We start from the raw sequence: 12855 nt of genomic DNA on the forward strand, positions 1-12855 counted from the left end.
CTGTTGCTCCCCTGAGGCTCTCAGACTCATGCACAGCTTAGGGTCAGACTCACAAAAGTCAACAGTACTGGGGCTTGTTCTTCAAAGGGAAAGTGGAGAGTGTAAGTGCTGAAGAGCAAGCCATTTTCTGGACCTGACCTTGGAGCCAGAAGATCTCTGGTACCATTTTCTTCCAAGAGACGGAACACCCCACCCCACTGCCTCCTTTTCTGGAAGCTCACAAAGAAGGCAGGCTTACCGAAAACTTACAAGATCTGCTCTTGTATCTTGCAAATAGAACCCAGTGTGGTTTGGAAGATGCGTCAACCCCAAGACTGGCAGGCAATTTGGTATGGAACTGGAAAAAGCATGTGCTATGGAGTCAGACCAACTTGTATTGAATTCCAAGCCATGCCAACTCTAGCAGAATCCTCTGAGCTTCAGTGAGGATAATCCATCACTTTTGAGGTTATTTTGAATGTTATATGAATTAGTACATGTGAGAGGTCCTCACAACATACGTGATTTCAATAAACATATAAATGTTAGCAGCTTTGGGCCCTTGCTCAGTGCCCACCTGCACCTGCCTCCTCCCCAGTACATACATTGCTGTTATCATATGCTCTTGTGCAAGGAACAGGTCTGCTAAAATATGTTAGCCTGTGGACTTCACTGTGCTAAAACAAAGAGAACACTCACAAGTAATTTTACAGCCCATCCCTGAAAGGCGCCTTCCACTTCTTGTGTTACTCTCCTCCTCAGCACTTTCAAGATCCTTAAGATAAGAATTAAGAGGAGGGAAGGGGGCAGGTTGAAGAGTGCTGATACTGCCCACAGAACAGACCTCAGTACCGGGGAGAACAAGGCAGGGACAATGGGATTCTTCGAGTAACTCAATGAAGAATTGACATCAAAGGGACCCATTCAAACAAGCACACTGACTCAGATCCTGGAGCCACCGTCACATGAGGTGGAAAATGAAACAGGAAGAGATCACATGGGGTTGTCCATGCTGCCTGTGCAGCACTGAGACAGAACTCTGGCTTCATCCAGAGAAGAACTGGAGCCTTTGTAGCTGAGGACCGCCAATGAGTCTCTTTACCATCCTAGCTGACTCAACGACGTGGCTACTATGTCCCTAATAAGCTCATTCCCCTGAGACCTCTGCCCATGAAGGGAGAGAAACTGACTCTGTCTTGTAACCAGAGCAACGGTCCTTGCAAATCCACCATGCAGGAAATAAGAGCAGGAACAAAAGACACGGGCTCCATGGTCAGAGCCCAGCTTGTCTTCTTCCTCAGGCACAGCCAACCTTGAGAGCACCTACACACCCTGCAGGGTCTCAGCACTAGGAAACTCATGGACAGAGGGCCACCATGCATTTGTAGTTGGTTTCTTATACCTTATGCACCTAGAAACAGGAGGAAGGGGAGAAGGAAGGGAATATGACAAAACACTCGAAAGCTGGATACTGAGCTGGGCTTTCTACAAATTTTTATTTCATGTGATTCCAACAATAAACTGGAGAATATGATATTCGAGTAGAGTCATCCCTTACATTGTGCCTTCTAGATGATCATGTGTGGTAGGGGTGGGGTTGGTTTGGAAATTGGGAAGGGCAGAGCAGAGGGTGATGGAAAGGAACTAACTAATCGGCTGCCTCTCTGTGCTGCGCATCTCTATTCCAGGAGCTTGCCAGGGGCTTTGGTGTTGCACCTTCTATTATATGCCTCACAGCAGTGTCATGGATAGTTACTAACCCTACTTTGCACGTGAGTAAACTGAGGCTGTAAGAGATTACCTTATAAATTCGCAGGCACACAACTAGTATATGGCAGAATCAGGATTTACATTTAGTTCTTCTCACTTGCAGATCCTTCTGCCTCATCTCAGACCATTGCACACACGTGGGCTCAAACTCCCGTGGCTCTGTGTTGACATACACTGATAGGGCCACCTGGAAAACCTCATTGCCTTGAGAGGCAGCCAGACACCATGGCTTCCTGCTAAGATTCAGGCTTCGCTAGTTTTAGGATGGCTTCTCTGGGATTATTGGGGGGAGGGGGGAAATGAACAAAGCTAGATGTGGTTTGAAAACTTAAGAACTTTTCTAAAAAGTGTTCACAAGGAAATGAGCATCAAATTATAGGGTAGGAACAAAAAGAGGACTGGCCTTACTGTAACAAAGCATATGGATTGTAATAAACGCATTCAAACATGCTCAGAGCCCAGCTATTCTCTCATCACACAGCGAATCCAGGTTTATCCGTAGTGTTAGACATGAGAAGTGCCACATCTCACCTGGGTGGTGCGAGAGCTGTGCCCATTTCCCCTTCCCGCTCCAGTCTTCTGTCACTTCCTGACTGCCTACTCCAAGGACTGCTCTGTGCCATACCACCCCACTGCAACAAGCAATAAAAAGCAGTACCTTTGTAAGACACAATCAGGAGACAGAGGAAATGGAGGATGAGAAATGAATTGCAAATCACTCAAGGAGCTAGAGTTTCTATGGGACTAAAGTGGGAAGTGGAGGAAGGAAATCAGGCACCCCTTGTAGAGGATGATGGATATAATTACATGACTCAGGAAAATGCTGATGGTGCTTAAACCCCTCCACCTGGAGGTTCTAAGGATCCTCGAAAAGAAGTGTCAAAAACTGATGAAACTTTATCATCCTCCTTAGTTTTCAGAATCACATCTTCCACCCAGTTGGCAAAATTGGAAACCTGGAATATTCCCCATGTCTCCAAGCCCCCACGTGTCTATTCCTTCCCATTTGACCTGCCCTATAAAATCATTCCAACTTCCCTGCTACTTCTTATTACTCCTAATCATTTTTTTCACCGAAATTATTTCAATTTCCCTTAACATGTTTCTTCCTTGCTAGTGACCAATGCTTGTTAATTTACCCTCCTGCCATAGTAATATAGCTCCATTGTGAATTCCACCTAGCCACTCTTCTAGTTAAATCCTTCAATGTCTGCCCTATCTATTTTAGGAGAAACCCCAACATCTCAGGGATCTTGCTCTTGTCTACCCCTTTCCACCGTCTCTCCTGCTTTGTGCCTCTCCCCTCATCCTTTTTGGGATAATCTGTACGTGCAATTTCTTGACCTTGCTATGCTTTTGCTGTTATTCACTTGCTCCTCTTCCTTCCCTTTTCTGGGCTAATTCCTTTGGCTCCTTCAAGACAGAGCTCAGGCATCTCATCTTCTGCAAGGGTGCCTTGACCCCTGATATCTGGTTATGTGCACTTACTGGATCCTCTAGCCTTTGAAGAATATCTACCATGTTGGGCTGTAACTTCATAGACTCCATTGGACTGAGATTTTCTTGAAGTTAGAGACTCTTTTGTGTTTGTCCCCAGTACTTGTCACATATTAGCTACCACATACATGTTTATTAGATTGAAATTAAGCTCTACTGTTTCCTCAGTATTTCTGTGGTGGTATACCAAAAATCTTCCCAGCTTTTTAATCTCACATCCTTGAATAATCCGGAACTTAAAAATGTATTTTTTCTTTTAAATTTCAATTAAAAATAACATGTAAAATGTATTTTTGAAAGAGTCAGCAGTTTGAGATAGCTTATAGATGCTCAGGAAAGTGAGGACGTTGATAGAAGGCTGAGGAAAGAATAAGAGAAAAAAAATCTAATGCGTATTTTGTAACTTATATGTCCCAGGCAGTATGTTAAACATCCTTAAGTCTTTACACCTTATAATTCTCACAACCAGCCTTCTGAGGTGGGTCTTACCGTTGAACTAACATAGATAAAGCTGAAGTTCAGAGAGGATAAGAAATTGGTTGAAAGCAACATCATTTGTAACTTGTTAGATCAGAATTTAGAAATAAATTTTCCCAAACTACATCATACTATGTCTCTGAAGATAAAATACTTGCTTTGAGGATTTCAACTAAATAAAAGGAAATATATCTTACAGGGTATAGCAAATACCAGAGAGGTAAAAACTGTAAATATTCATATGTTTGACATAAGACATGCTGTTGAACACTTAAACACAAATGAATCCCAGGACTGTAGTCAATGTCTGCAGACTCCTTTCTGGGGTAAGGATTCAGCAAGTGCACAGGAATTTCTGCTTCCCCCTTTTTAGTCTCTGCTGTGTTCCTGCCCTCAATCACCCTTTTCTTTCTTCCCTCATCAGAGAGGCTCCTGGAGCTCTGAGATCCAATGAAAGATAACACACTCAGTAATCCTGTATAAAATTAAACTTAATATTCTGACCAGATGTGACCTTCTAGAAATTGTGTCTCTCTATCTCTAAGAGTTCCTGTGTCGGCTTCATCTTCTATTGTACATTGTGGCCTCTGGCCTTTTTGACTTTTAATTCCTTCCATGGTACTCATCTGTCCAACACACTTGTACTCACTACACCAGTAAGTACTTGGACATTGCATGTGACGTGGTCCTGGTGCCGCATTTGTTTTTGTATTAGTGCGTCTGTTCACCATATCCATTGTCTATATTACCTGTCTCCATCCCAGCTTTTCTTCTCTGGGAGAAAAGTAGAGAAAATAAGGAAGTGTCCAATCATTTCCCAATATTTGCTCCCCTTGCAGTTATGTTCTCTTCACTTTATCTGAATACTTCAATATGATACGTAATGTTTCTTTTTATAGAGCTGTTGTCACATCTTAGGCATGACCTCCTTAAGGGATGCTCCTTACTAAATGTGATGCTTAAGTAAATGAACAAATGGAAAAAAATATGAGAAAACAATTCTTAATGACCAGATGGACATTGTAAAGGAATAATAATGCTATTATTTATAGCATTGGGGTTTTAGTTTCCAATAGTGAACATAGGGTTTAGTACTAATTAGTTAATACTCCCCAATTTTCATAAAAATAAATAACCTATTTAACAAAAAATCAAATGGAAAAAAGAGGTAGTTGCCAGTGAGGTCTCTCCCGTCTGTCTCTTCAGTCATTTATGTTCATTGCATTCCTAGTGTTAGAAAGTTGAACATCAACATGTGCTCATCTGGGGGTTTCCACTCCCCTCCCAATTCTCCATCTTCCTCCATCCTCTTGCAACTGTAGTACATCTTGATAGCAAGAAGAATGCCTTGAATACATCCCCTAAAGAACTCCTTTATGTATAAGTTTTTAACATGGTGTATTTGGGCAAAAATAACAAAAATAAATGAATCCAACTATTTAGCTGCTATGCTTAAGCATAATTAGATAAAGCCTCCCTTGTGGAAATGAAAGATAACAGCAAAGATTTTCATTACCTTGAAGTGTCTTGGTAAGTAGGCATGCCTACCAAAGGCTAGTTGGAGGATGATTGGTAGCTGGATTGACAGGTGAGGAATGGATAGATGGTTTCAATAAGTAGATGGGAACAGTCACATTAGGGAGGTGCATGAATGTATAGATGGAATAAGGGTTAGATAAATGGGGGACATAATATGTGAATGAGTGAGTGGTTAGCTGATGGAGAAATAAATTGGTACATTGATGATTGATGGAGCTGAGTGGCCAGATGGGGTGAAAGACTGGTAAATATCTGTGCCAGCTGGAGAGCAGAGGGATGGGTAAGGTTTTCGGTATGCATGAACAGGAGTGGGAGAGGGTCAGGTGTGAATGGGAAGAGGATGGTTAAAAGGATTAATAAAAAGGAGGAGGGAGAAGGAGCACTACAGGTATTAAAATGGTTAAAAGGCCCAGAAATCTGTTTCCTTGACAAGTCATGATTTTATTATGAGCCTGAGGAAACTGGAAACTCAATCATTGGCATCTACCATTACCTTAGTATTTTAATTTTCAAAGAACATGATCTGGTTTATCAAGTCACGAATCTGTGTTCCATTTTCTGTGAAGGAGACAGAGTCCTGAAAGGTCAGGATTGGCCCTTGTCTGCCTAGAAAGCCAAGAAGAAACAAGCCCCTAACTCGAACTCGGGGTCTTGGCCAGAGGGGCTGGCCATGCTGTAATGTCAGCGGAAGAACCTTAACCCCCTTCCTGCTGGATTCCCAAACCATAACCAGCCATTGGCTTTAAGCTTCATTTGAGGGAAGTCTTGAGAAACCCAATGGTTGAAAGAGAAACAAAAACTGCCTAGATAATTGTGAATGAAAACACGCTCAGAAGTGCAAATTCACAGATGGTACTGATGAGGAAAGGGACCCTGGAATGATCCACTGCCCAGTCCAAGCTCACATATTTAGTAATTGCAGAAGGACTATTTGGTATGTAAATGGTTGATGAGAAGCTTAGTGCACAGAAGAGGTTAATATCCATTCCTTCAGAAAAGCAGATGCGTGTGTGATGAGGGTAGGGGCGTTGGAATTTTGGTGAAAGAGAGAGGTGTTTTAGAAAAGGTAATCATAGAAATGGAGCTTTTTCTCCAAGTCTCTTTCTCATGCTAATACCCATAAGTACACAACTGTAAAACCTAAGGTGGAGGACAATTAAAAAATGGCATATACTTCTGTGAATAAATATACATCATTGTCATGATATCTTCTCATACTTACTTTTGTCACAGTTGTGCTTAATTCAGTGGAATCAAACTGCAGAAATTATTAAACAATAGAGTTTCAAGCTGAGGAGTATCTGGTCATTATTTTCCTGAAACTGCTCTTCTGATTCCATTGAGCCTAGGTCAATCAATACATTTTTTATGCTTTGAGGCTGCAGGTACATTTTATGTTATTTGTAAATGGCATAGACATTTGATAACAGGTATAATACAGAAAGTGCTTAGACTGCCTTCTATGCTGTGTGTGTGTGTGTGTGTGTGAGAGAGAAAGAGAGAGAGACTAGCATATCTGATTGCATCTACTCCCCAAAGCCTAAAACACACATATGGGAGAAGCATAATTTGCTTCACTTGTCTCCATTCCTGAATACTCAGTGATATATCCTAATAAAAAGCCCCCCCAAAATTACAAATTTCTTTGAACTTTATTGATACACTGCACAATCACGACCATCTCGTATTCATCCTGAATTAGAAAAGGTTACAACTACAATGTAACATGCACAGAATTCAGGTAGTATATTCACCCTTAATACAATTATTGACAGAAGTCGTCTTCATTGATTTTTAAGGAAAAAATATTGGGAAAAAAAGAATAAAAGAACTCTAGGAGGCTGACAAAGTTATATTCTTGTATCTGTGATAAATTTTTAAAGCATTTGAACATAGATTTGTTTGAAGGTTATTGGAGAATGGGTCCACCCATTGTCTGACACAGCTGTGACGGCACCATTGATAAGTCATAATTGTTTTTAATCCAGAGGACTCTGAACTTGACAGATACATTTTCATACACGCACACATTCCTCACAATTGCACTTTACATGTCACAAAAATTTCTGTAGGATTAAAAATGCTCCCTCTAACTAATCCAAGGCAGCTATTATTACTTATCATTGCTATTATTGATATCCTTATAAATCTGCCAATAGCAGAGAATGTGGTCAAGACAGAATAGTAGAAGGTTCACAATCTTTCTTTCTGCACTCTGTGGTGTGGAACAACTGGAAGACCCATGTGCCTTTAAAAGGGCACCCTTGAAAGAAAAAAAAAGGAATGTCTCAAAAGACTGGAGATTAGGTTTAGCTGGCTACTTTCAGGATGAAGACAATTGCGTCTAATTAAGTCCGCTCCACATTCCTTTGGACTCCCATTATTCTGCACCTGAAGGCTAAATTGCACTCCTTCGGCTCTTTTTACCACATCTTTTAATTGCAAATCTATTTCTTCTTCCTTTCATTTACTTCTCTTCTATTAAATAAGAAATGAGGGAAATGAGACTGGCATTTTTATTTGTTTACTTCTAGTGATCACTAGGAGTTCTCATCATATGGTATCTTTTTGAAAATGATGTCTTCCTACTTACACACCTGTGAAGTGTTGCTGCAACTGCTCAAACTCATTTGTCTTAAAAGAAAAAGACAGGGGAACTTTGGATAGTAGGAGAGGAGGCAATTAAGTGTAAGCATTTCTAAACATAGATCTTGTGCAAAGTGACAGAAAAGATTCTCCTTATTGGACCAAAAAAGTAAAAATGCATGTTTTTGAGAAGAACAATTTTATGCTGCTTCCCTTAATTCCAAAACGATTAAACTTTGCTTTTAAAGAATAAAAATAAAAATTTGTGGATTTTTTAAAGGGGGTGGTGGTGGGGAGGTATGGAGGGCTGTGTGCAGATATTGCAAAGCCAGTTTTTCTCTGCTGAAGACAAAGTGAAATTGGGAGAGATAACCCCACCCCCTATCTCTCCTCACCTTGAGCCATTTCTCCCATCCTTCTACTGATAGGGCTGATGACATTCATACACAAGTACAGAGGAGAAGACGATCTCAGGGGTTCTGGAAGCCCTGGCCAAAACCAGGTTACTCAGCATACAGCCACTCCTGATGCAGTGACAGTGATAAGCTCTCTTTGGGATCCACTGTCCACCTTGAGGTTCTCTACACTTTCCATGTAAGAGTTCTTTTGACATAGGTGGAACTTGTTAATTCCTCTATGTGGAGCATAAGGTAACTGGATCGATGCAGCAACAGATCCTTAAACTCATCCTTGTTGTGGAGTTTCTGGAGTCCCAGAGCACACTTTCCACCCACGTGTCATCTAGTATGAGGCACTGGTTTCAGAGGCAAGAGGTCCAGGCCTCTTTTTGATACAAAGCCTTAGCTTTCCTTCTATTCATTTATACACAATTGCAGCAGAACAACCTTGCACAATGTTCTCTGCATAAAATATGTGCGTGTTTTCACCCCATTCTCTTGTATGTCTTTTCTCCTCCACTTAAAACAAGAATGAGAAAAACTACACGCACTTGCTTAGACTTGCAGATGACTATATCAGGCACTTGACATTAAACTTCTGAAAAACGAGCTTGGCCACCATCTGAGCACTAGCACTTTCATTGGCGTTACTTTGGTGGAAGTCCATATTAACTTTGCTTTGGGAAGGGGAAGTTTTCAGAGTAGCTGCATTGCTGAATTCCTCCCTCCTGATAAGCACTGTTGGTTTTCTTCCTATGGGAAACCCATAAAGAGCTCTCGGTTGTGGAGGGACTTGTTTATTTTTCCCTCCTTTACCCTCAGCTCCACCCCCACTACAACACTTTGAAAAAAACCTATCCAGCAGGCCTCACCCACATACCCTCCACATGTAAAGTTGAAAGAGCAGGTGGAAGTGTGGATATTGTCTTTAGTAAGCATTTACTGTTCTGTATGATCCAAAATGCTGGGGAAAAGGTATTGTCATATAGAGCCATCCCCACCAAAGTAACCCAAATAACACAGAGGCTAGGGTACATCTGCTGTGAGGAAGAGCAATTTTCTTTCCCAGTGCCTAGTTTCCTTGGGTCTTATTTATTTGGTTTTCTTTATCACAGACAGATGAGGATTAGCTGTAGGTTTTCCCCCCTCTAGAATGTGGCTGGGAGAGGCAACTCCCAGAGATGCTTCAATAACCAGCAAAAGGGGGCATGCAGAGTTTCATAGTGACTCTGAGACCAGCCTTGCTGTGTTCCAAAGGTACTGGTGATCTTCCCTGCTGGCCCCCTTCCTCTAGAATGACTCTTGCAGCGAAGGATGTGTACAGCTTGTCCATTTCAAGATCCCTATTCTCCAGCACCACCAACACCGCCCAGTGCCTCCACATTTATTTTACTCCAAAGTGGCACATATGCTATCAGTAGAACACTCCAATGATGCATTTAATTCTCATACAATATCTGACACCAACCCGACTCCAGGTGCTGCATGTGGCGACAGATATGAAACACTGATGTCCGACTTTTAATTATGACTTGCTGCCTGCTCATAATTGGCCCTGGAACTTGGAATCAATGCAGTGCTTTTGGCACATCATTTATGTTCCCAGAATCTGGCTCCTGGTGGCTCACTAGGAAATGCAGATGTCTGTTTACAGCTGGGAAATGTAATATTAATTTCTCTTGCACCAGCTCTAACTCCTATGAAAGCACAGCTTTTTGTATGCCAAGACAGTGCATATATATATATATACACTTATATATGGATATGTGTGTATATATATCTATATATGTGTGTGTGTGTGTATATATATAGACTATATATATAGTCTCCACACACCTATTTACTATGTATTATTTTCCTGAAAGAGTTTTCCCATGGAGGGAGAGCAGGTCTGTGAGACAGTCCTTGTTGATGCTTCTTTCTCATCCTGTCAGTAGGTCAGTCCCTGCAGCACAGGTAAGGAGGAGAACAGTCTTGTGTGGTTTCCAATGACCTTCCACTGGTTCACCGGCACCCTGCTGGCTGAATCCTTGTTGCCCCAGGAGATAATGCAGAAACGTCATATTCTGGATCTGCTTTGAATACGGATAAATGAAGACATTCTTCCCCCAGTGGAGAAAAAGCTGTATCAGAGGAAATTGTGTGTCACTTCCACTTTTTTCCCTTCTCTTTGCAGTGTTGTGTTAATCAAGTGCTTGGAAATTAAGTCAGTTGCTCAAGTGCCCTCCTCAGCTCAGAAGAGCTTCCTGAAACAAATACCAGAGTTGTCAACACACCCACCATGTAATTGGCTTCATCAGCTTTTTTACTGGGTAGTTTTCAAACAGATTAAGCTAAAACTGGAGCAGAGAGGAGACAGTAGCTGAAGTCATTACACTCAGACAGGTGGACTGCCGTCTTCACATCCCACAGACAGAAGTGTGCTTTTTCCTTCGTGTTCTTGCTATAAAGAAAACCCAGCCATGCGGGTAAATCCCAGAGGTTCCCGACATACGCTTTCTTGAAAGGCCGAGAGAAGCCTTAGTCCTTCAAGAGTGAAAAAAGGAAAATACAGTACCTATCAAGGCTTCTCCAGGGTCAACTTGCTTCCTGAGAAGATGGTTTTAGAAACACAGTCTCTTCTGGGAATAGTGAGTGACTGGTCATTGGAATCCCATTTTGGTCCATCTGTTACCAGCATCTGCTTTGGGTGGATGGGACACCACATTCCAAAGAGTCCATGACATATTGCTTTCTATGTTGTTAGCCTGTGAGATCATTGGCTTTCACATGGGAAGTTGAAGTGTAATTTTGAAGATGCCAATGTCTGTTGAAGGTAGAGGAGAAATGAGTACAATTGAATAGACACAATATGATTAGATATTAATATGGTGATGAGTTGATAGTAAGTAGTAGGGAAAGAAATAGAAAGAAGTATTAGATAATTACACTGATAGATTGATAAATAGAGTAAATAGATTGCTAGAGAGGAAGATGGGTGGGTAGATAATTGAATGGAGAGATGAATCAGACAAATGAGTAAATGGATAACTATATGATTTCTTTGATAGATAGCGTGAGAAAACCTAAATAATCAGCCATCTGTAAATCATTTTTTTATAAGTTACACAGCATTTTTTTTTTGAAAAGAGAAATGCTATCCTCAAAATGCCTCCCCCCTTTTTGGTCTTTGACTTCTAAATTTTTAATGTTGGGTTGAATAAATAGCCCCAAACCTGTAATAATCCCTGTAGCTGGTGATTAATGCAAATGGGGCAAGATTAATATATGTGTGTGTGTAACACACACACCGGAGATAACTTCCCAGAAAGAAAGGATGTGAACCCCAATGTAATCAGATAATAAGAAACGTGGATAGAGGGATATATGTACATTATAATCAGGAAAATGGTCCAAAGCATAAAAGACACAGATAATAGGACACTTGGATATAACTCTTGCTGTGCACTACATTATAAGTCAAGTTGTGTCTTTAGGGTGTTTATCACGAGGCACATTTTTTGCCCAAATGGAGCTCATGTTTTGGTGTATGGGAGAGGAGAGGTCGGTGATGATGAGGAGGAGGAGGGAAGCAGAGGGGAGGGAAGGGCCAAGCTAGCAGGAACATATTCCACTTTTGGACACACCAATGAATGATTATCCTACACATGGTAGAACCCTGCCCACCCCTCCCCCAACCCCACTCATTTAAACTTGAAAATATCAAATAAACAAACAAAAGCCAAAAATAAAAAAAATCAAGAAGAATATCAGAAACAAAGAAACAAAAAGAAGCCCAAACTGGTTTGCCCTCCGCAGTGTAGATTAAAGTCTGTGATATGGAGAAGCAGACGTTGCTCAGAGAACCTATGGTTTCTTATCAAAACTTGATGAAGAAGTGGGCAAAGAAGGTCCCTGATAGCCAGAGACAAGCCAGCGCTCTAGAGGCCGAGTTTACACCATCAATGACTGCTCCAGGCCCTGTGTAGGGGAAAGAGAGACAGAGCCATTAGCATGCACCAAAAGGTACCATACGTATCAATGAGCAAATATACAGACATGCTTCTCTGTGAGCATTCCCCCACCTTTCACTCCCACCACTGACCCTTCTAAGTCAGGACAACTGGAAAAGTGCCATGGGTAGTAAGTATTTAGAAACTCAGAGGCAAATCAACAGGATGCCTTGACCACTATAGCCTACTCTGAATGATGGAAGTTAAAACACAGGGTGGAGGAGGGTAATGATAGTCAGGCCTATGGGCTGCAGACAGGGCTCAATTGTATGGCAGGACCACATGGCCATTTCATAGGCAGGGCCTCTAATTGTGTCTGTCTTCGGAGCTAGCATCCTGGACAGGTGAGAGTGGAAAGCATAGTATGGGGGGCAGGAGAGGACCCAGAGTGGAGAGAAGCAGGCGGGGCTGGGGGAGTAACATTCTGTGAGCAACAGGAGTGTAGGTGTGGATGTGGCAGACTTTTCATCCTGTGTAACTTAGGTATTGTGGAGGTTCTTCCTGAAGTGGCTGAGGAAGAAAACTCAAGAGTTTCAAAGGTGATTCTTGGGTTTATCCCATCAGTCAGTGGTGCCTCTTCAAAAGGAACGAAAAAGACTCAAGCCTTTTAAGTCCAA

At 41.7% G+C, this 12855-nt stretch overlaps 1 protein-coding gene across 4 annotated transcripts in view; it reads right to left on the reverse strand.

Moving 5' to 3' along the window:
* Positions 1-5209: 5209 nt before the first annotated feature.
* OPCML (opioid binding protein/cell adhesion molecule like) overlaps positions 5210-12855 on the reverse strand; it is a 1085685-nt gene continuing 1078039 nt past the window's right edge. For all 4 annotated transcript variants that reach the window (XM_053928731.1, XM_053928729.1, XM_024557344.3 and 1 more), the window contains one exon: positions 5210-12206. In XM_053928731.1, the coding sequence (XP_053784706.1) occupies positions 12106-12206 (101 nt within the window). In that variant the 3' untranslated portion in view covers positions 5210-12105. The remainder of the gene's footprint in view (positions 12207-12855) is intronic.

Source organism: Desmodus rotundus, chromosome 7, assembly GCF_022682495.2.
Source record: "Desmodus rotundus isolate HL8 chromosome 7, HLdesRot8A.1, whole genome shotgun sequence".
In the NCBI taxonomy this organism is placed as follows: domain Eukaryota; kingdom Metazoa; phylum Chordata; class Mammalia; order Chiroptera; family Phyllostomidae; genus Desmodus; species Desmodus rotundus.